Consider the following 23,050-nt stretch of genomic DNA (forward strand, 5'->3'; position numbering starts at 1 on the left):
TTGACACTGCTGAATTTTTATTCACCAACGATTGGCCTAGTTGCTCGCAGCTTCGATTCCTGGGATGCAGTATATATAATTCACAATTTTTGCAATAATTATTTAGGATTAGCTCTGCCTACAAACAAGTTCTATAGGATGAGCAACAGCGTCCTCTGCGTACCATAATACTGCACTGCGATCGCCAACCCGCCTACCAAGCATGGTGATTAAGGTATATATTCCCTATATATATCTTTGAGGAAGGGTTATGCCTTGTAGTGAACGTTTATGGGCTGAAACGACGACGACAACGACGATTGGCCTAACAGCATAGCGACGGCACGTAGATAGGTCTGCGGACCATGATGATACTAATAAACATTCTTAACGCGAAAGAACTATAGTAACAATGTGATTTACGATCGTAAGTCACAGTTTTTCGAACGGAGCCACATTGTATGAATTATTTAAAATTGCCACTGTTTACAAAAATAACAGTCACCGATAATTTGTCACCCGAATGGTGGTTTAATGCTGGCACACTACTTTTGAGACGCTGATATCCAGATAATGGAACGTTACAAAGCTCACTGCAACAATTCTCTTTACTATTAAGTCTAAATTCTTTGTATTGCACAGGGATAGGTTGGTCCATATTCACCTGATGGAGAAGTGTTGGCTTAATATAGAAATCATTTTTTTAAACAATCCTGGGAAAATGAGTGACGAATACTATAATTGAGACTATATGTGCGAGAGATATATATTGATACTGTTTGTGTGCAAGTGGAGACTTCGAAAATAGCTCCTTTTGTAAATTTATCTATTAGCCGTATCCATAGTTTCATAGCGAAATTAAACGGAATAAATATGAATGCGAATAATGTAATATTCGCCATAAAGATGTAATTATCGTTGGCGATCGCAGAGTGGTATTTTGGTATGCAGAGGACGATGCCGCCGTCATCTCGAAACTTTTTTGTAAGCAGCAGCAACTTTTTAATAATTTTATAGGATTGCCACTGTTTACTATGCACTAAGTGTGAATTACATGAGATCCTATGAGTCAAACCATAACCTCCGATCGCAAGTCACAGTCCTCTAATACTGGGCTGCCTCTGCTCATAATAATATATATCATCTAAACTTGAAAAGGTTTTGTTTTTAAATCGTGCAAAGGGCGACCTTATTGTATCAATTACAATATAACAAACTTATTTCTTAGTTCTTATGTTTTTAAATAACGATTTTTATTCAGATAATTGTATCGGAATAACCAAAGATGAACAAAAAATAACAAAGGAATACAAATATGTTGTAAATCACGTTTTCGGTTTATGCGCTTGTTTTTGTTGAATTAATAAAACTTCGTTCGCATGAAAATTAAACATAATTTAAATCGGCAAAGTTGCGTGTTAGCGACTGTTATATTTCGATATCAGCATGCGCAGGATAAAGGAGGGTATTTAATTGATATGGCGATACGATCTATATATACCTGAATGTTGATGCCCAATGCATTGATATGTGTTATGGGATTGTAAAAGCTTTACAGAGTTGCATGTATGGCTCATCGTCATCGTTTTAGCCCATGGATGCACAGACCGCAGCCCGCCGGTCGAATACTGGCCCGCCGACAGCAAAAATAATACTCTCGTACATTCGAGCAAAAATATTGGATTCTAATTATTATCAATTCTTTATTGTCTTTAATTATCTATACTTCTGGCGGCCGGCCCGCCATCAGTTCATGATTTGCCCGAGTGGCCTCTAGTCTTAATAAGTCTGTGCAACTATGTTTTAGCCCATACACGCCCACCACAAGTCAAAGGCTCCCTCAAAGATATCTATGGGGGATATACCACAATATCAAGCAGAGGATGCTGCTTTCCATTCTCTGGAAACTAGTTTTTGAGCAGTGCAGTAGCACAAAGTGTAAATTATAAGTATGTGTCCTAGGAATCGAACCCGCGAATAGAGACCGGAAGTCTCAGTCAAATACCGCTGGGCTATCTGCTGCTGATATACCCCAATGACCCATATATCATTTGCTGTCAATATTATATGGTGCATTCTAGCCAAAAAATTAATAGTTTCAGATATAATAAATAACCTAATGATAATATAGTAAAAAAAGGTATTTCGAAAATCGGATTTATTAAATAGACTAGTACTATGTATTAAAATTAATTACGTTCTAATTATTAATTTCTGCACACTATGTACTGCCACAAATTATTCGACTGTCTCATCAAACATTTCAATAAAATAAATAATGCATTGAATTTCAGAGTGATTTTTATACGCCTTATACATGATGATTGGAAATAGGTGCATAGGTTTTAAAGTCTTTTGCTGACGAATGAAGTTTATATTCACTTTTTAATATAACCAATCACCTGTATACTTCGACTCGTTACCAAGAATGGTCCTTTGACGTGGATCGACCAATTTTACAAGCTATCAATGTTAAGTTTAGTATGTTTTTTTTTTAAATTGAACAAATTAATGACGAATACACATTTCCATCTACTTTTTAGCTGTAATTATTTTAAACTATTGCTTCGATAAGACTTGCAATTTTGCGAATATATCCATCCAGTTTTTACGTATCAAATGCAGGTATTGTCATTATTCTTGTACTTATAGCTGGCCAGGTACTATAATTTAGCGCTACGGTGTAATCTGTTCGAGTGATTTGGTATCGTGGGTATAGTTTCGACATTCTGTCTGGTATGATAAAACGTTAACCGTATCTTTAACCGTTACCTCCCGGTCTGCGGTAATCTGCGCAGTTACTCATTACACTGGAATTAGATAAACGGTGGTAAAAAAATAGGAATTTACGTGCTGGACGTTGGAGGCATTATTTTTGATTTCAGTCCCGTTAGATTATATATATAACTATGTTTAGGCTTGAAGGTTTAGTTATAACATATTACTGTACCATTCGTACACACCCGAATAATAGTATAGTCGTTTAATAATAGCAAAAATAGCATATTTGGATAATAAATTAAAATCTGCTATAATTATTAAGATAATAGATTGATGTAGTTATAAAATTGTGATTTTTTTTAATATTGGAAACCATCCCATCTACTTCCATAGACAATATTTCTACATGTGTTATTCAATTTCAAAATGGCCAAAAATATTGTGGATGCGGAAGTTATAAAATTATAAAAATTACAATGTTATGTATGCATATATGCACAGAATATGATTAACTATTGAGTGAGTATATATTTGAGAGAAATGGGCAGGTAACACGCAGAACCTATGAGATGGTAAGGCTTTGAAGAGACCACGCACCGGCCTTGTAAAAGCAGACCTTGAAAAGGTGGTCGAAAGACACAGAATTCAAACCCGCTTCCAACAGGTGGACATCCAACGGCTGAAATGATGATGATCATAATTATATAAAATATATCAATGATCATTTTATTATCTGCCATTTTAATAGTAGTTATTACCTCTTTAATAACTAAATACGTGATTTACTTTGTGTTCTAGAACATGAAATTTTCGGTGCGAAACATTTTAAAAGTGCGTGTTGTACTGTATTCATTGGACACAGAACAGTAAAAACTAAATAAAGTGCTAAGTGTAACAACTGGAACGTAAATGAAGTTTTATAACAGCATTTAAATTTGGAACATTAAAAGCGATGACCAAATGATATTAAGCAGTGATTGTCACTGGCACGAAAGGAATCGAAGAAGAAAAAAAGAAAATGGCCACTTGGTTATGGTTAGCTGCTTTAGTCTGTGGCACGCAGGCAGCCGTGCTGCCGCCGCCATGGGCAGACGTGAGAAGAAATCCTTGCGCTGCTCACCCACGAGGCTGGCTCATGCTGTACTGGCCAGCCGATGGGAAATGTTACACCATATATAAGGTACGTTTGTAAATATGAAAACGCATTAATTTACATTTTATGACTAACTGTGCTGGCAGATTTCGTATAGTTAAAATTTATTGGCGACAGTACAAGAGAAAAATTTAGTTAATAAGGCAATATCACAGCGATCGCATTATTTTATTTGATTATAATAAACAATAATTACTTTCAAATTAAAGTATACGTACAAAAAACTCTACGGTGCATGGTATATTGTTTTATAAATGTTAAAAATGCTTTTTCCTAGTTTCGATTGATATCAAATGTTTCACATCTTGGAACATGTGTTTTAATTTACTCTGTAATTTGTATCATACTTATATTTTTACTTTTTATAAGAACTTTCCTCGTGTGGTATTCAAAATATGAAAATTAATTCTATTATTAATAAGTAAATTATATTTTTATGTATTTATTTCAAGACTATTTATTATTATTTACATAAATAAATAAGTGCATAAGTTTAGGTGAAATTTTATTTTTTATATTCATGCACATTTATTTTGCGTTCATGTATATTTATATGTTGATTTAGATTTATTTTTAAGGGACTTATTTCTATTTAAATAGAAAATTGCACGTACATAAGTTTAACTGAAATAAGATCTTGGGGTATCTTTTATAAATGTCATTATCGCGTGAAGCATGGCTCTGATAAGGAAGTGTTGCTTGGCGGTGCCATTTAAGAGTGTGATCGGAGTTTGCAGCAGCTATTTATAAGTCCTACGTAATAGACATTAATTAAATCGTTAGTTGACATTGGTGAAAGGTGAAAAAATGCATGTCGATGTAAAAGGCGCCATGTTGCAAATCTTTGCGAATGTTTTGACCGTTTAAATACCAGTCTGTCCAGTTTGCCCACATTCGGAACGCGGACTTGTGAAAGACCGTGACCGGACACCCTCTTGACCCACTGCCTCTGTATTATTGAAACGTTTTTCGCAACAATTAGCGTCTACTGTGCGAATCGTGTTTTTTGATTAAATGCTAATTCAATTTTTGAAGTTTTTCCAATCGAAAGTTGCATTTAATAAATTATTTCATATTTAGAACAAATTTGTGTTTTTCAATTTAGTTTTTTTTTTGCGAAATGTAACCGTATTTTCCTTGGCGGAGTACGGTCAGCAGAACCGTATCTTGTATATTTGGAATTAATTTAAAATTATAAGGATAACGTATTTTATATCTGCAATGTACATTTATAGTTCAACTAGTACTTGGAGATAAAAGTTAACTTGATTGTATTCGTAACTATTATGAATACAGGTAACAGTCAGCGTTTTGTGATGGGGCCCTTAACTTTTACTAACTTCATCAATTATGTGATGAACGATGGGTCCGAGGTGGTCTACAACCATTTTGGTACAGCAAGGAGTAGCGTAAACATTGACTAACTCGATCAACGAATACATTTTTAAATACCACAGCGCTAAACGGACTTTAGTGCGCTTCGAATGTCTCCCAGAGCCACTCTTCAGCTTAAAAAACGGAGAATTTTAGTGGTTCCTCTGTTCTCTGTTCGCACACATAGGGCAAAGTGTTTTATGAGACGAAGATAACTCTAGTCTAAGGCAAAAAAAACGATCTGCCACAGGGTCCGGCCATAGCCCATACATTAAAAATTATTGCCATGAAACGTTTGTTACCGACGTAGCAGTAATAGTTACGTACTGTTAATAGGTAAATGATACAGGAAATTCGGCGATAAATAAAAAAATATCTACGCGAATAAGAGACAGTACTAGGTCAGTAATTTTCAAACTATTTAAATATACTTTTGGGATATATGAACAATTATAATTGCTTCTGTACATCACTATTGTTAATGCTCAGAGGCCAGTACTGTCACGCAAGTTATTAACGGTTACATGTAATTGTAAAGATTATTGCACACGATTGTTTTAGGCCAGTCATTATTCGCAACAACTAAACCCAAGTAACATACATAGTGCAACATACGGGTCAGTAGGCTACTTTGCTTTCGATTCGAATACCGTTGTCTTTGCTTATGTAATTCTTTTTAGGGTGCAAAGAGTCGCTTAACAATTGACACTATAGCAAATAATTTAAGTTAAAATTACTTCGAACAATGTTATATGAAGATGCACGCTTTTGCTAAAGCAGTGACCATAAAGGAAGACCTTCGTAAGCGTATAGAGGCTTTCGAAATGTGGACATATAGACGCATGCTGTCCATAAGCTGGACTCAGAAGATGACCAACGTCGAAGTTCTGAAACGAATCGGCCATATAAGCGCACTAATGCTCACAGTAAAACAAAGGAAAATCGCTTACTTGGGACACGTTCTTCGACACCAACGATACAATCTCCTTCAACTTATCATGATGGGAAAGGTCGCTGGTAAAAGGAAGGTTGGTAGGAGAAAGAAGTCGTGGCTTCGTAACATTAGAGAGTGGACCGGAATCGCCAGCGCTGCTGAGCTATTACGCAGAACCAAAAATAAGGAAGAGAGCAGGAAGCTGATAGCCAACCTCCTCTAGTTGGAGAGGCACTTCAAGAAGAAGAAGAAGCTAAAGCAATATGCCCTGCAATATTTTATAAAAATTGTACGTGTGCTTTTTTAACTGTTGTGATTAGCATGTCTAGTAACTGTGTGATAAAATACAGGCCTTCTAGCCGCATTTTTCGTTCCATATTCAAATTAAATCTCTTCTTGGTTCTCTCTGTAGGAGGAGAATTTTGTTTCCCAACAATGGGAATATTACATGTATAATAAAATATTTAATAACTAGAAAGCAATATTTTATAGTATGATTTTGCAAGTGTTCATGTTGCAGTAAACTTCTGTTTTGAGGAATAAAACCAGCTTTGAAAGGGGATGATCCCGGAGGTCTAACTCGAAATAAATATCACAAAGTAAAGTAAATATTTTTATGTGAATATCGAAATTCTCAATAGCAAAGGTCAAAATTGATGATAAAACTTCCAGTTTTTTGTACATTAATAATTTTATCGTCATTTTATTGAGTGTGCAATCGTTGTCAATTACGAAAACTTGTATTGTCATATCGTGTATCACTCTACGAAACCTACGTACTCGAGTAACAAGATGCGTGATAAAACCGGTTTTTATTTCATGGTACCTTAAGAAATTATCATTTAATCTTACACCGGAGTAGTGTTGTGAACTTGTGCCTAAAACGATTATCGATAGTTTTGATTATGACTGTAGTATTAGCTTAATATTTGTTGAAAATTATTAGTTAATTTTTCTTTCACCGTTTCTTATTATATATTCCATCGGTCATTAACTTCGTCAAGAAGAGGCGGCCCATAAAGCGACATATACAATCACTCATAGTTGCATTACAAGCAATCCTTAGAATATTCCTTTTAAAGGCAGTATCAATAAATTGATCACACCAAGGCATAGGCCTCCCCCATAGGGAGCTTCGTTAAGAGTGGTTGAAGCAAACTGCATTCAGTGTATTCTTGTGATCTTAATAAATTCGTCTATCCTCCTCTGAAGGTATACGTTATTAGTATAAGATTTAGTGAACCAGTTAAAATTAGCTGTGAAGCAAGAATTAAGAGAGTTTAGATCAGAAGGATTGATTTTTTCAGATGATTTACTAACTCTCAAGGACTGAAGAAACTCCCAGACTCTATTGTTGAGTTTCTGATATACTTATTACAATAGATATGATTAGCCACATGCTTATTCTAATTGCAAGAAATTAGTCAACTTTAGGCTTTGCCATCCCTTTATTGTGCGATTGGATTGGAGGAGCGATGACATCAGATGATCTTTTACCTTCATAAGGTTCATTGGAGCATAAAAGCCATGAAGCTTACTAAGATTGATCGTAAACAAAATCGCATGAACATTGACTAAGCACGTTGCAAGTACTGAGGCCAAGTCAAACTTATCAGCATGCTTACTTATAAAGTTGATTCAAGTCTATATAATAACTACGTCGCATCGCAATTATCATTAAAAAAATAAGATAATGATAAAAAAGTTTCAGTTGAAAATTGGCCATATTTTTAAAATAGATGACGAGAATAGATAGTAACGATGTCAAGAGAAGAAGGAGTAGAGTTTTGTAAATGATGAGTAGTGCTGAAAAGAACAATATGTCCTTATTTAAAGGTCGAAACGAAGGACGTAGATTGATTTAACTTTTTTTTAATATGTTTAAAACGTTATTTGTCCAAAAAATTATTTATAGGTAGAAATCGAGTATGAAATTTTACCGATGTAAAATAAATTGACAAATAATTATTATAAACAAACGCTTAGTTTTAAACCCGGAAGATTAGCCAGGCTCCATCCCGCTTTATGTGGTTAATAGCTCCGTGGACGTGACCTGAATTATCTAAGCTGTAGAGGCGATAATGGCTTGACGCTGTTACCGCTAATGTTGCATGACGTTCTTGACAGGTTCATGGGTCAAGTTGTATAACATTGTACGTGAGTTTTGTTTCTTTATATAGGATTATTCTCTAGGAATTGCCTTGGATGAATTATTTCATGCTATATATGTATATACCATTCACTACGTTAAGGTTTTACAACGTAAACGAAGTAAAAATCTCTTCACTTATGTCAATCACTGGAAACAAGAAATTTAAACTTTAGTAATCTACACTTATCTTCATGATATTAAAGTTGTTGTTGCCTTATCTATTTTACACTCCTTCTCCAGCAATGATTTTGATTAAATTATAGCGTAAATAAAAGGGTCTTTGAAATAAATTATTAATTAATTAATTTGTAAGTTTATTAATATAGGACCATTTAGAATAATTATTTGTGGCATAAGAAGAATTTCAGAAGAAATAAATTTAATACATACTTGAATTAGAATGAGCTTGGTTATGGTATCCTTAACTTAAACACTAATAATACGTAATATATTAGTAACGCAATTTATTCTCAAGTTTTTTAAACGCTTAAAAATCCTTCACGCTGTAATAAGATTTTTTAATCAGTTTTTATTAAATTATATGTAAAAGTAAATTTATTTATTGATAACTCATAGACATTACATAGCAGTGTATTGTAATACTGTATAAAGAGTTACAAATTTTATGAATTCTGTGTGGTATAATAAGCTATTCATACATACGAATACACACACACACAAACATATACATAATATTAACTTTTCTCTACGAGCTAAGAGCTCACAAGTTAGACATTGCTCTCACAATTAAAGTATATAGCCAATTATAACAAACCAATCTAATGATTTTCCGGATGGTTTCAAGTAACTAATATAGAAAAAATAGTTTCATAAAATAATCACGTAAAGTCACCGTGCTTGTTTCCGCCGGTAACAGAAAACATAAAGGTTATGTTATAGGCATATATTGCTCGATCAACTGCAAACTGCAATTTAGACACAACCGTTCAAAATATGTTCTCATGGTCAATTACATTCTGTATACGATCTTTTACTTAATTGTGTGTTTTAGAGCTGTTTTGGTTAAAGTGTTCGTTGCACAGAATTTCGCGCGTACAGATTCATGACACATACTGTAAAGTATGGTCTGGTAAATAAATCATCACTGGCAGTAAAATAAATTTATTAGCGATTACTTTAAGCTGTGGCTGTAAATAAACTTTCGCAACAACGTATTTTGCTCATTGTAATAAGATATACCCATCAATTCACAACTGCAAAGGTGCTGTCCAAGGGAGAATACTATCTTTGTAAGTTACAGTTAACCTAGATGCCATATCGTATATCTTGGAAGGTCCATATTACGGCTTGTTTTTTTGGCTGCATCTACATTGTACTTTTGGCTTTTACAAGATTTCGTGGGCTTGAGGTGGCAGAATGCGAAACATATTTATCCTTAACTTCGTTTATTTAACTTATATGGCTTCTTCAGGATCTCTGGCTTGGGGGGTTATATTACATATATTATTACCGTGTTGGATTTGTCTCTTTAAAGAGTTCTGCATTTAGTCATACTTATCGTACTATGTCATTAACATTTAAGTCGTATAACATTCACGGCTGGATATAGACCTTCATAGATTTTAAATGAGATAGGCTTCCTATCTCAGCTAGCATTCATGTCTTCCGAGGACCTGAATTAGGTCGTCTGTTCACCATGGCGGCAGGCATTCATGTCATCCGAAGACCTGAATTACGTCGTCTGTCCACTTTGTTGGTGGACGTCCTAACTCTGTGCTTGTTGGTCTATGATCTTCACTCCAGAACCTCGAGGCTTCAGCAACCGACAATTCAACGTGCTATATGGACTAGTGCTATTGCGGAGGCGTAAGGTTTACAGAGTGTATACATAATGTATCACGTGGGCTCATTGTGGGTTAAAATCACTCACAAATGTTGATAAATAGGTATACAAGTTTTTTTAGGATGTTTCCCTTTCCTATTTTTAATAGATGTTACTAGTATTAGATAGTACGAAGATTTGTCCTTGCGATCAACGCTTTAATATTCAACAGATAACTCGACGTAGATGTTTTATTTATAACAATATTCATATAAAAGAATTTAACTTCACAATGAAATAATTCACTCATACTCTACGTTTATACTGCGTTTTTGAACGCCTAACATACTTTGGTTCAATGTGCTTGTAACGTATCGAATGGTTTGTAAAATTAAATCGTCATTAAAACTGCTAACGCATTTTGGACTCTCATTTTAAGTTATAGTGGCTATTTTGTATTGCATCATCCGACGTTTATAAAGACGCGTGTGTACTACTGGACGTGATTTCCGTCACATAGAAACCGCATTCACTCAAATCTACGAGGATTAAATTGTAATGAGCTCTTTATGTAGGTTAAAATGGTGTTAAATTAATAATTTTAAAGTACTCCATGGACTTATGGAATATTCTAGTATATTCGTTTTTGAATGTGAATACGAACTAAATTAAAGTTTAAAATATCATTATTCAAGTAGACATTTAAAGGCACTTTCAATTGTTAACCATTTTAAGATTATTAAGCAGTAGGTTACCATCTGTTAAGCTGATCTGCTGAAAAGATCCGGTAATAATACATTTGTTTCTTTTATTTTTTAAAATGAAATTTAACAATGTTTATTGACAATGATAATACATCACAGTGTCAAACATGTAAATGAGCTAACAAACCGAGTTTCACACATTTCGATAAGGAAACTAAAAAGCTTTTGAATGCTATTATAATATTTTTTAAATTAAATTAAAAATCCACAGATAATTTATGACGAATACCAGTAACTCAAAAGATAGTTTTATCTATTGTGATTAACAAAAGTCACTTTTGGCATCTCCGGTTTATTCCATAAAATGTTTTGTCACGTTTAATGCTGTTACTATTTCATTCAATTTTTTATAAAGCACTATAGTTGCTAGGTTTTTGTTTTCTTTCTTCCGCTTTGAAGAACCGTGAGGTAGACAGACAGTGAACACAGTCGCACTACTCTCTAACCTAAATCCGTTTCGGATTTCGCTTCCTGTTCCGCGTTCGATTTCACTGGGAAATTCGCAACATTACGTAATGCCTATTTGCTCATAAATCTTTCTCCCCCAGATATCTACCACATTTTCGTAAGAAGAATATTGTTAGCGCGATTACTTAACATTATATTCATTATATGGTAGTATCACATTTTTTTTAACATCAAAAACTAATAAACGAAAACACTTAAAAATCATATAACGGTGTAAAAGATTTGTTAGATGTAAGTAAATTTCGGCAATTAATTGTTCTTACTACATAGAAGTAAGGAAAATTGTGAAAAGGATTACTAAACAATAAATTCGTCGGAGTTTATTTCACAAAATTTCCGGATGGAAAACGCATGCGTGACTAGCTTTGAATTTTTCCCTTTTTGATGAAATATTTTCCAAATATAATTTGAAGAAAAATAATGAAAAATAGTTGGAAACGAAAAGCGTGTTGAGTGTTATTCATTCGTTTCCTTTTTGTTCTAATTTAAATTAAAAAAATTAAGAAAGCCTTTTTTGATTAAAAACAAGCCTGTTGCTAATATTACACCCAACCAGATTTTATTACAAGCTTATAGGTTAAGCTTTAAGCTTATAGGTATTTTTGGTAACGCCTTTTTTCCGGCATATTAATCATATTCCTCTCTATTTCCAGAAAGGCCATCCGTGTTCCGATACGCAGGAATTGAGTCCTGGGCGGTGGGGTGGGAGAACGGTGGCTGAGTGCAAATGTCCTCCTGGTACTGCACAGCTGCCTCAGTCCACTACCTGTCACAAGCTGTTTGAACGCGGGCCCTGTCGGCCAGGGGAATACTTTGCACCCGTAGAGGAATCCTTTAACAAGCGAGGGTAGGTAAGCATCTGTGTAGATTTTGTTTTAATAGGGAGTTTTTAACCTATAGGCCTAACCGTATAGGCTCTATATTTTGAGCCCTATCAAGCTATTTTTTATTTTCCTCTAGTTCAAGAATGGGCAAATGCTAATAAGTATAACAAGGATTATTATATAATTTTATTGAGCCCAAAAATGTGATTCAAGTTTGATTTATTGTTTAAAAATCACTAAATACATTTTAACGAACTGTTACCTAAATTAAGTGTCGCTTATTTTCGTAATAAGTAGTGTTTATAAAGAAGGTTTCATGTCGTCTTTGCCGATATCACTAGCATAATTTTGATTATATCTGATTTTTTTATTGCCTCTCGTGTTCCCATCTTTGGGAAGGACAAGGTCGTTTTATTTAATTTAATATTTTTTAACATTACTTTTATTCGCGTACTCTTCTAGCATTCTTCTTATAATCTATCGGTTACATGTTTCTTTCCACATTTCTTCTGCCTTTCTCTTTCATTCCTCACCTCATTTCTGGATTTTATATTTCTTTATTTTATTTTAAGCATTATGTTCTGTATACAGTTCATTTTTATTTTGCTTTATTTGCTATTTTATTGTTTACACTTATTCTTATTTTTAACTTTTATCTCTACTGATTGATTTTTCTGCAATGATAATTGATTATAATTGATTACCAATACAAGAGTTTAGGAGAATATTCTCATAATTTACTAAACGTAACAACTTGAGAGATCTAAACGCTTTGCTAGTTCAAACGACAACGTTCTTTCTTGTGCCGTTGGTGCGGTGTTATAGAAAATTATTTAATTTTACTTTTTTTTAACAACTAGATGATTTTAAAACTTAGCTGCTCCGACATGCATCTATGAATAGACACTTTATAAATAGAAATTTTGTAAGAAAATTCTTTTACCTTTTTAACATTCATCACATATGTCTTAAGATTTTGTCGTGAGCTTTTCTCAATGATATAAAGTTACCATAAAACATAAGTCACAGTAAAAAGCTTTTGTAACCGTTTCCATGCGTGACAATGGCAGAGTGCAAAATACAAAAGCGTATCTTGCGTAATACGATTGGCAATGTTGATCGTGCGATCGTATGGGGTTACTGAGGCGTGTAACAAAATACCCATATTGTGTAAGTCGTGTGTGACTAAGTCCGCTATTTGGTATTCCAGCGTACGCCAGGGCATGTGTGTGAGGCCACAGCAATGCGCGGATTCGACCTTGATCTACTGGCCCGCGGATGGGCGATGCTATCATAGACTCACCCAGGGCCCCTGCTATCCTGGTACGATCCTCGATCTCGGTGCCGACGGTCTGGCAAATTGTACCGTAAGTAATATTTTCAACGACTTTTATAGGATTACAGGCATAGCCGCTCTTCGTGGCTCGAGGCGCGACTACGTTTACAAACTAAGTTTTATACATCAAATTGTGATTCCCAATAAATCAACTTGAAACAGTTCAAAATGCAATACTTAAAAAATATTTCAATAGCATCACTAAACAATTTCAAATTGCCGTCCTTTAGTTCAGTGCAAGATCAAAGCCTCTAACTTTAAAGTCCGCAAAACCGGCGGCATTTACGTTACGACAAAATATACTTTAGCTTTCTTTTCTAAAACCTAAGATCGAAAAGATGAATTTTTTTTTTAGAAAAAACAACTGGTAAAGGAGTTTAATTATTTAAAATTTTATCCTTTTCAGTGTAGCTCAGATAGTCCTTACTACTGGGCAGCGGACGGAGGTTGTTACGCGCATTACACGCGGGGGCCGTGCGAGAAGGGGCAGCTGTTCCTACCCGGCTCCCGATGCGGCTGCGATAGCTACCTCCCTCACTATCACAACGAAACTGCATCTTGTTATGAACTTGGTAAGGTCTATATTTCCATGAATTTACTATGATTTATACTTAAAAATTTTTACTCATACATACCTACGAGTATGATCATGTTTAAAAATAATATAACTCATATCCTATGTAAATTCTGCAATATATCATTCTAAACCATCAAGGGCATCTCTTAAGCCTTGAAACTAGGTTGAACTATGACTATAAACAATTTGCGCTTAACTTCTTGTCGTTAGACGACGTTAGACGCAGGTCACTCTTAATTAGTCAAATCTATAGAGGAGGCGATGTCCAGCTGTGGATCTCTTACAGCTGAAATGATTAATTATGATGATGATTTACTTTCCCTAATAAATAGGGATTTGTGTAATAAAAGAACTTTATTACCAGTATGTTTACACATCATACAAATTATGTTCGCGAAAACATAACACATTAAAACTATAATAAATGTTTTCAACTAAAGGTTTCAGGTTCTCGCTGCTAATGTCAGTACAATAATATCATCTAGGAACTTTGATTGCTTGTTGGACTTATTTATTTTAGGACTCTTTTGTTCGTTTCTGAAGAAGTTAATGCTGTTAGCCCTAAGGCTTTTACAGCTTCATCGGTACTGAGTTCACGGAGCGGTAGGGTCCGTGAACTAGAGAGACTCTTTTGCAAATTATACGTCACATTTTTATACGTGCAGTGTTATAGTTAGATTTTGATGCATTACCTACCTAAAGAAGTACAGGTTTAGGGATTATAATAAACATTGCGGTGTAATGTCTCTGGATTATCGGGTACTTGTAGTTTCAGCCCGTAGACGCCAACCGCAACGCTTTGCCTTCTCCCAAAGATATCTATGGGAGGATATAATATAATCGTCACGCTTGGCAGGCGAGTTAGCGATCGCGGTATGGGACTATGGTAGAGGAAACTGCTGCCCATCCTCTGGAAACTTCTTTGCGAGCGTTTACAATCCTGTATAATTAATGCATAAAGTGTTGATTACATAAGATTGTATCCCCGGATTCGAACTCGTGATCTTCGATCGCAAATTCAAGTCCTCTACCGCTGGACTACCGCTGTTCGAATTATTATGTAATAAATTATAAAAAAATATATATATAAGTGATTTATTTAGGCTTGGGACTAAATTTCCCTGATTAATGTATCGAGGGAACTTGTGGAAATGCTTCAAAACCCGTCTGTGTTTATTTGGTTACCGTTAGAGCTAAACTTCTTGTTTCTATCAATTTGGGCTCTTCTGGTATTCTTCTTATTACCTACGCAAGTGATACCTTTTAACCAACCATCCAGATCCATGTGTAACAATAATATCTTCATGAAAATGCTGCGCACACAATTAATTAATTTTTTATACTATAACTAACTGATCCCGCAAATGTTGTTTTGCAAAAAAATTAAAGTTTTTAAAAAATAAGGGTTGATCGAAAAGCGGTTAAAATTTAGGGTAATATTTTTGTATGCTGTATCATTAAAAAATAAAAACCCAAAAAATTGTTTAAAACTTAAAAATATTTAGGGGTGGACTACCCTTAACATTTAGGGGGATGAAAAATAGATGTTATCCGACCCTGGTCGATATGCATGCCAGGAATTGTCTGAATGTTTCGCTTGTCATAAAAATATGGATAGCATCATTGAAATTGGATACGGTATTATAGGAAGATTGAATTGTTCGTTCTATAGGGAAGAGGTCTGAACGTATACACGAAATAGTATCAAAGAACTCAGCAGTCACTAAGCTTTTTATTACTTACAAGTTATTACGGACACGGAAGTAATAAATAAATAAAAAATTACATTTTAAAGTTTTCTATCTTTTTTTTCGAAATTTCCAGAGACATTGGGCCCGTGCACCAAAGGTCATGTATTCGCGATATCGGAGGTGACAGAGCAAGGCTCTCGTGCGGAGTGCCGGTGCAAGTACTTCCATGCTCGCGCTCACGACGGCGCCTGCTACAGGCTGTACACGCGTGGACCTTGCAAAAACGACGAGATGATCGCCAGAGGAGGACGTTGTACCAAGGTACCAAATCTGTAACAATTAATATTTATTTTGTTATTTTACGTTTGTTCTGCTATACTCTTGATTGATTAATTGTTTGAAAGAGAAAGAGGCCGTGAAACGTGAGAGAAACAAAGTAAGAAAGACGTGAGTAATAGAAAAATATAATAATAACATGGTCCCTTAGATATAAAGATATATCGAAGAAAGTTTTAATTCCATTCGATAAACAATCGGTTTTGTCGGAAACGATTATACAAGATTGTAGCGTTGCTGGAGTTCCTTCTGACAGTTTTTCTCCTAGCGCTAAGAGCCAGGGTATCGCAATCGATCCAGACGAGGTTCAGCTCACCCAGGGAGTTCTGTCGGAAAGCTAAGTGAGTATTATAAAACCGAGGTGACTTACGACAGCTTACGAATCCGTTGAAAAGCTATGAAACGTTGCGAGCCTAGGAATCCCTAGGAGAATCTGGAAATGCCACTAAGGCGAACGGTGTCAAAATAAAGAACAGGTTTCAAAAGCCTTTATTAACTTGGAATGATTCTTTGCATCCTCTGGGAATGGTCGTCATAAATTTTAAATCAAGCAGAACCCGGTTTACCCCTGAAAGTATAAAAGGCTATTTAAACTGCGAGATTATCTTAGCTACGGTATCTTTTGAGATGTTAGATTTTAAAGGTAGATTTGTAGTAGAATACCTGAAGTAATCTGTTACACTCGTTCTTACAATTACGCTTTTATTACAGAAAACAAAATGTTATCCAAAAAAATCAGATTTTTATTAAATGCACATGTTGTCGTTCTGACTTTTAAATGCGACCGAAACCTGAACTGTCCCATAGGATACAACAAAAAAAATAATTTAAAAGAATAGTGCGAATGGTATTTAACGAGTTTTTTTAAGATTATTTTACTAAGTTGTCTGAATATCACGATTTTTTCCTTTAAGATTATTCGTCTCAAATAATGTTAAGTTTCATAAAAATTGCAGGATTAATTATTTTTTCGATACTAGATAAGTTAATATTCAATACTTTGAAATTGTTAAATTAATATTATTCAAAATAAATTTAAATGTGTATTGTATAAATCAAAAAGTCATTATAAATGATTATCATAATTTTAGATCAGTTAGCAACTTGTAAGTCTTTCTTTGGAGCGTGAGATTTAGATTGTTACAATATACGGTTAATTTTAATCTTTGAATCTGGCTTACAGGCCTGTATCGTGGAGATCAGAAGTTACTATTAAATTTGTTTATTGTTTTTTCCATCCATATTATGATATACAAACAAACAATTACATAATTGGCCAAGGTGCACAATGTGCACGCGGCTGCTTGTGTGAAAGTGTCAGTGCGTGAAACTAAGTTTGTATGTATATATGTGTGACGTGACGGAGCGGAAAGGAGGGAAAAGTAGTGAGTGTAAGATGTAATACAATTGATATGTAGGTGCCACTTGAACCTTTACATTTTATCTGCCGCTCGCTAACCCATGTGTCTTGTCCGCCGCCAAAATAATCGTTTTATTGACAGACTACTGCTGAAGTGCAATAGGATGATAACCTATGCGCCGCTTGATTGTGGTAACGCAGTTCTATAAATGGTCATGTAACTGTGACATATACGGAAGCGATGCACCGTACACATGTCACATAAGTACACGAGACACCGACAGCTGCGTTCGCCTTGCCCGCGATCGAGCAAGGGCAGTCAGCAGAGGCCCGTGTCGCTCCCGCACAATTAACACTACACTCCAGTCACAACTCTATAAAACTATTCGGGTAAAGTCCCGCTTCGTGTAAACGTCATCGTTGTAACTGAAATACGGTCGGCTAGCGTACAATTTTTAGCTTGCAGATGAAGCTGTACAAAGCCTCAATCGCTTAACAGCAATATGTCAATCCCATCAAGTGTCATGCAAAAACAAGCATTCAGTAATGGCGTTCCGTAACAGTCATGTGGTTTTCTTCATACAATAGTTCATTACAATAAAGATTTGAGAACCCTTGCTGCTCCTAAAGATGTATTCGTTGTTTGTGTGCAGGTGCCGTGCGCTCGCGGACGGCTATATGTGCCGGAGCGGCGGCGCTGCTACCGGCCCGGCGCGGGCGAGCCTTGCCCGGCGGGCGAGGTGGTCGCCTTCGACTTCGAAGCGCGCCCCGCCCTTGACGGCCTCAGCCACAACGGCGTCTGCGTCTGCGGCGGCGGCGCCTGCGCTAGGCGGGAGGTACTCACATCAAATGCATTTCTTGTAAGGTCCTAAGCCTCTCCCAAATATAGTAACGATGATATATATATATATAGCGGCTTCCCGCGACTTTATCTATGTCGTCGGTTCATCTAGTGGAGGGCTTACTACCGTTGTAACTTTTGCCATTGTCATTATAGACGAGCTACGTCATTTTGTGAACTGTTCTTTATATGTTATCATCGAGATGACCTTTTAACGCTTAGAAATAATAGCGCGACCCAAATAATACATAATGATATATACTACATAGTACAATCGCTATATACGTCGCACAATATTAACCAGCGGCCTCCGACCAAATGAAGAACATCAAGATTGTTCTCTCTTACTAGACGTAGTGATGCAAACTAGATCCAATACAAAAATTTTCATATTGAGTTATGCACATAGAAAGAACCTACAACTGACTTTAATCTGCCCAAAGGTCGGAATCATAAATTGTTTATAAACTCCAGTACTCCCTACGATCCCAAATACACGTTTAGAATATTACTTATTTCTATCAATATGCTTAACTCAGATACATATGATAAACTATTATTGGCAAAATTGTATTTTTAAAATAGTCAAGTCTATTTAAAACACATTCTTATTATAGACTTTTTTTCAATCTTTGTCAATGTGTATATATTTGCAAGCCTAAAGTTAGTTTGCATTAACAGTAAAAGTTACAAAGTCAAGTTCACGGTTAATAATTGAAAAAATACTTTTGAATGCAACAGTCGCTTAAAAATGTTTTAATGGGTTATTAGCTAGGCAACTAACTTTTAATCTCGACCACGAGTCCACAGTCCAATGCGCTCGACAGTCTGAACCATGGTCGATACAATAGCCGAAGCTATACATTCCGCTGAAAACACGCTTAACTTAGTGCCTTGCAAACTTTATAAAAAGGGTCATGTTCTACAGCAGAGAGGGATACAATGTAAGAAGGAGTTATGCAGGTTGACAATAACGATTCACTACATTCTAACAGATCGTACGTTTAATAGGTGTTCTTATTTTTACGGAAAGTTTCCATACATGAATGCTGTTTACTTTATACTAAATAAAACTGAAATCATTACTCAAACACACTCTCAATATCTGTTTCATTGTAATAATCTTCAAGTCTTGTTTCGTAATGTTTTCTAATATGAACTTCATTGGCGTAAGTATTTACTTACTTACTCCGCTGGCTCAGTGACCCCAAGTGGGTCTTGGCCTCCGAAACGAAAGACTTCCACTTTCCTCTATCTTGCGCCATCGTCTGCCATTGGTTGACATTCAATTCGCGCAAGTCTGCCTCAACGCCATCGATCCAGCGATACCTGGGTCTACCAACTAGTCTTCGACCCCTCGGTTTTTCCAGGTATGCTACCTTCACGCTCCAATCCGATCCCATTCGCTTCAAGTGACCAAGCCAGCGGATTCGTTGAGCTTTATATTCGCCAATGATATTTGGCTGTGCTACTAAAGTCTCAATTTCGGCATTCTTTTGGAGCCTCCAAGATCCGTCTTGATTTCTCGCTGGTCCCAAGATCTTCCGCATTAGTAGTTAGCATGTAAGTTATTTATTGATCTTTATTCTTTGCAATGAACGAAGCTCCCAGTTGTAAAGGATTTTTTAGTAAATAAATATGGTAACAGGTGGCAGCATGCTCGTCGCGCGTGGGCACGGTGATTTACAATAACGCGTGCCACATCCTGCACACGCGTGGGCCTTGCGGCGAGGGCGCATGGTTGGCACAACGTGGCGCCGACGTGAGCTGCCAGTGCCGTCCCGACCGTCCCAACTGCGACGGCAAAACCGACAGCTGACATACACCTATACCTCTGATCCCTTAATGATCTCGTTTGGAAACTTAATTTATAAACATATTTTACATAGTTTAAGTTATATTAACGATTACTGATAATTCGATAAAACAGTTATCACGTATTACGTTAAATACGATCCGCTGTTAAACTCTTGTTAACCTCCATTGGGTGTCTAAAATATTTCTTAAAAAACAATTAGATAATTACTGTTTAAACTATGATTAAACATTTCAGATGAACAGCTTTAAATTTTAAAAGTAATAATATTGTATTGTCGATATAGAAACCCTAGTGATAATTAAATAATGAACGAAGAACCTTAACAGAGAGAACAAGTAATATTGAATCATCAGGCCGAATACTAGTTTGAACTGGATCACCGATTCGCATGAGTCGGGTTTTCAGAATTTGACGGATCTTTCCTAGTGATGGCGGGTGGAAAAGAGGTGAAGAAAATACATAGAACGTCTTCTCCACCGTATTGAACTCTGAGTAAATGCGCCGAGATGAAAGTCTTTAACTTAAATCACGTCAGGTTTACCAGGGATAAGTCTGTCGATGAAAATTCTCTCGGGTCGCTGTGTCAATGTCAGACACACTGTTTTTACTGCTACCACCTTCCAGCAAATACTAAGCTACATAACGACGCATAGCAAGAGCAACGGGGGCATTAGAACCGTCCGGGTCATGACTGCGATCACTCAAGAATGCATGAATGAGACGCAGAACTTACGATATTTTGTATGAAATAAGTTTATTTTCTTAATGTAAACTTACTTCTGGCGACGCAAATCATGTTAAATTACGATTAACAACATATTAATTGTAAGTTAAATTAATATGCCAATGGTAAGACTAAAACGGGCTAAGAGGGCTTCTTGTAAAACAATTCGTTTGCATGACCACAACTGCTCTGTTAAAAATAAACGACCAAGAAAAAGAAGATTCAAAATTAAGAATGTTCAGTATGAATTTGAACTGGATACTTTATAAATAGCTTATAGTTATCTCAAAAGGAAAGAGAGGGAGGAAACGGTGGTGAGTTAAACTGCGACATCTCCGTTGTTAAATATTAGTGATGGTTACGTATTCGTGACATTCATTTAACTATAAATTATTTTGTGGGAATAACTTTTCCTCGTGTAATAACATAGGAGATTAGCTTAAATCCTAATTAAAACCTAAAGGTTTATTTTTTTTTGTGTGGATTCCTTAAAACATAAAAATGTTTTTTTAAATCAAAATTCAATACTTAGATGCAAAGTAATTAATATTTAACATATGCATCAATAAGTAACGAGGGAATCGAATGTTACGTAACGAACTGTTAACGTTCTGTAAATAGAACTAAAAACTTTTTACTACCAAATGATGTTAAAATTTAGGGCCGGAGAAGTGTTTTGTTGTTCACGAGTTTTCTGAATAACAAGGCTTTTGTTATTTCGTAATATAATTTAAACAAACTGGAAATCAAACTACTTTGTCTTTTAAGACTGAAACAAGTAATAAGTTAGTTACTATACATAATAGTCAATGGAAATCCGTAAATATAATACCTTCAAAAGTGGCGATTTTTTATCATCATCATTATTTCAGCTGTAGGACGTAGAGAAAGATAGATAAGATCTCAAGACGTGCATGTAACTAAATTATAAAATTAATATTAAGGTTAATTAAGATAAACAAATATTAATTATACTTGCATTTTCGACGTCATATTTTTATATTAATGATTTTATATTATATAAATAAAGAATAGAGAATAATAAATGTTTTTAAATAAAGAATAAATACTTGTATTTATTGTTTTAGAGTACTGAGACTAGTGATTCTAAGTCCAGAATTGCTATTGTATACAAATTTCCAGAAAATGGGCACATATCTTTCTACAGTTCTTAGCCAAAATGGCTTATTCGACGGCGCCCTTCCTTGCGAGTGCTATTGTTTCTGCATCGTCTAAACAGATAACTATTTTAAAATGCCTGCACCATTAAGTTTGTCGTTATATAAACATTGTGTAAGAAGTGTTGAAATTAGTAAATATGTAATATTAGTAAGCATAGTAACTTTATTAGTTTTAGTCTTTAGGAACACAATGACATTTGTATTTTGTTAGAGATGTTATGTCTTGTGTGTGCATTTGTATATGGTATTGCTGTTTTTTGTGCATTTTTAAGTTTCTTTTGTAACGGATGGTTACATTTGGTCTATTGGTATATATAGACTCCGCGGGCTTAAACAAGCAGAGCACAGAAGCGCGCAGTCTAAACCTCGTTTTTCATGGCAAAACTCGTGGGTACCTGAGAGCTTCGGTTTGGGCCGCTGTGTGTGACTTAAAATATCGGGTTAAATTATTTGTGTTTTTAGTGTTGCCGACTGATAAGAGATGGAGTTACTATTTAAGAACGTCTTTGGTGGACAAACTAAACGGTTATTAGAATAACATATGTGTCATTTGTCACGGATCTATTGAAGAAGCGATATATAATTCGATTCTATTAATTACATCACATTGGGATTTTTTCTTTCGTAGAAAAATTTAATATATTCGCAAGAAGATTTATATTTCATGCAGATGTTAAAATGAATATTTACCTACCTTATGACATTTTTAGTTTTTGAAACTAACGAACCTGATAATAACAGGTAGGGTATGCTCGTAATAGCTACTCAGAATTTTGCTTTAAAAAATTAAAACTGATAAAGTAGTAAAAAATCAAAAGAGACTTTCCACTATTAAATATGATTACAGGCGGCATTTTACTTTCAAATTACTCGCTATAATGCGAACAATTTAAAAATTCTTCTTTTTAATCCTAAACTGTTGGATGTTACTTCTGAGTAGAGTTCGCTAGCAAAGCCGCCAACTACAGAGAAATCATCATATCTCGTCTATCTATATCTCTCATCATATCTTCGAATTGAAATGTCAAAACAG

The 23,050-nt window shown here is 35.2% G+C and overlaps 1 protein-coding gene across 1 annotated transcript; it reads left to right on the top strand.

Moving 5' to 3' along the window:
• Positions 1-3,505: 3,505 nt before the first annotated feature.
• Positions 3,506-20,292, top strand: LOC137928886 (uncharacterized). The gene is made up of 7 exons (XM_068771891.1): positions 3,506-3,880; positions 11,982-12,175; positions 13,363-13,519; positions 13,895-14,060; positions 15,890-16,077; positions 18,106-18,288; positions 19,942-20,292. Exons 1-7 carry the CDS (start codon positions 3,719-3,721, stop codon positions 20,110-20,112), a joined length of 1,221 nt encoding a protein of 406 aa, XP_068627992.1. The 5' UTR covers positions 3,506-3,718; the 3' UTR covers positions 20,113-20,292.
• The last annotated feature ends 2,758 nt before the right edge of the window (positions 20,293-23,050 follow it).

This window comes from Battus philenor, unplaced genomic scaffold, assembly GCF_028537555.1.
Source record: "Battus philenor isolate CCGP_79_NKW_IND1 unplaced genomic scaffold, ilBatPhil1.0.hap1 SCAF_4, whole genome shotgun sequence".
Classification (NCBI taxonomy): Eukaryota; Metazoa; Arthropoda; class Insecta; order Lepidoptera; family Papilionidae; genus Battus; species Battus philenor.

Excerpts from the sequence above, each read along its gene's own strand:
- LOC137928886 (XM_068771891.1), top strand. The coding sequence starts at position 3,719 with ATGGCCACTTGGTTATGGTTAGCTGCTTTAGTCTGTGGCACGCAGGCA. Across the intron at positions 3,881-11,981 it reads AATGTTACACCATATATAAG|AAAGGCCATCCGTGTTCCGA; the intron begins GTACGTTTGTAA and ends CTCTATTTCCAG. Across the intron at positions 13,520-13,894 it reads ACGGTCTGGCAAATTGTACC|TGTAGCTCAGATAGTCCTTA; the intron begins GTAAGTAATATT and ends TATCCTTTTCAG.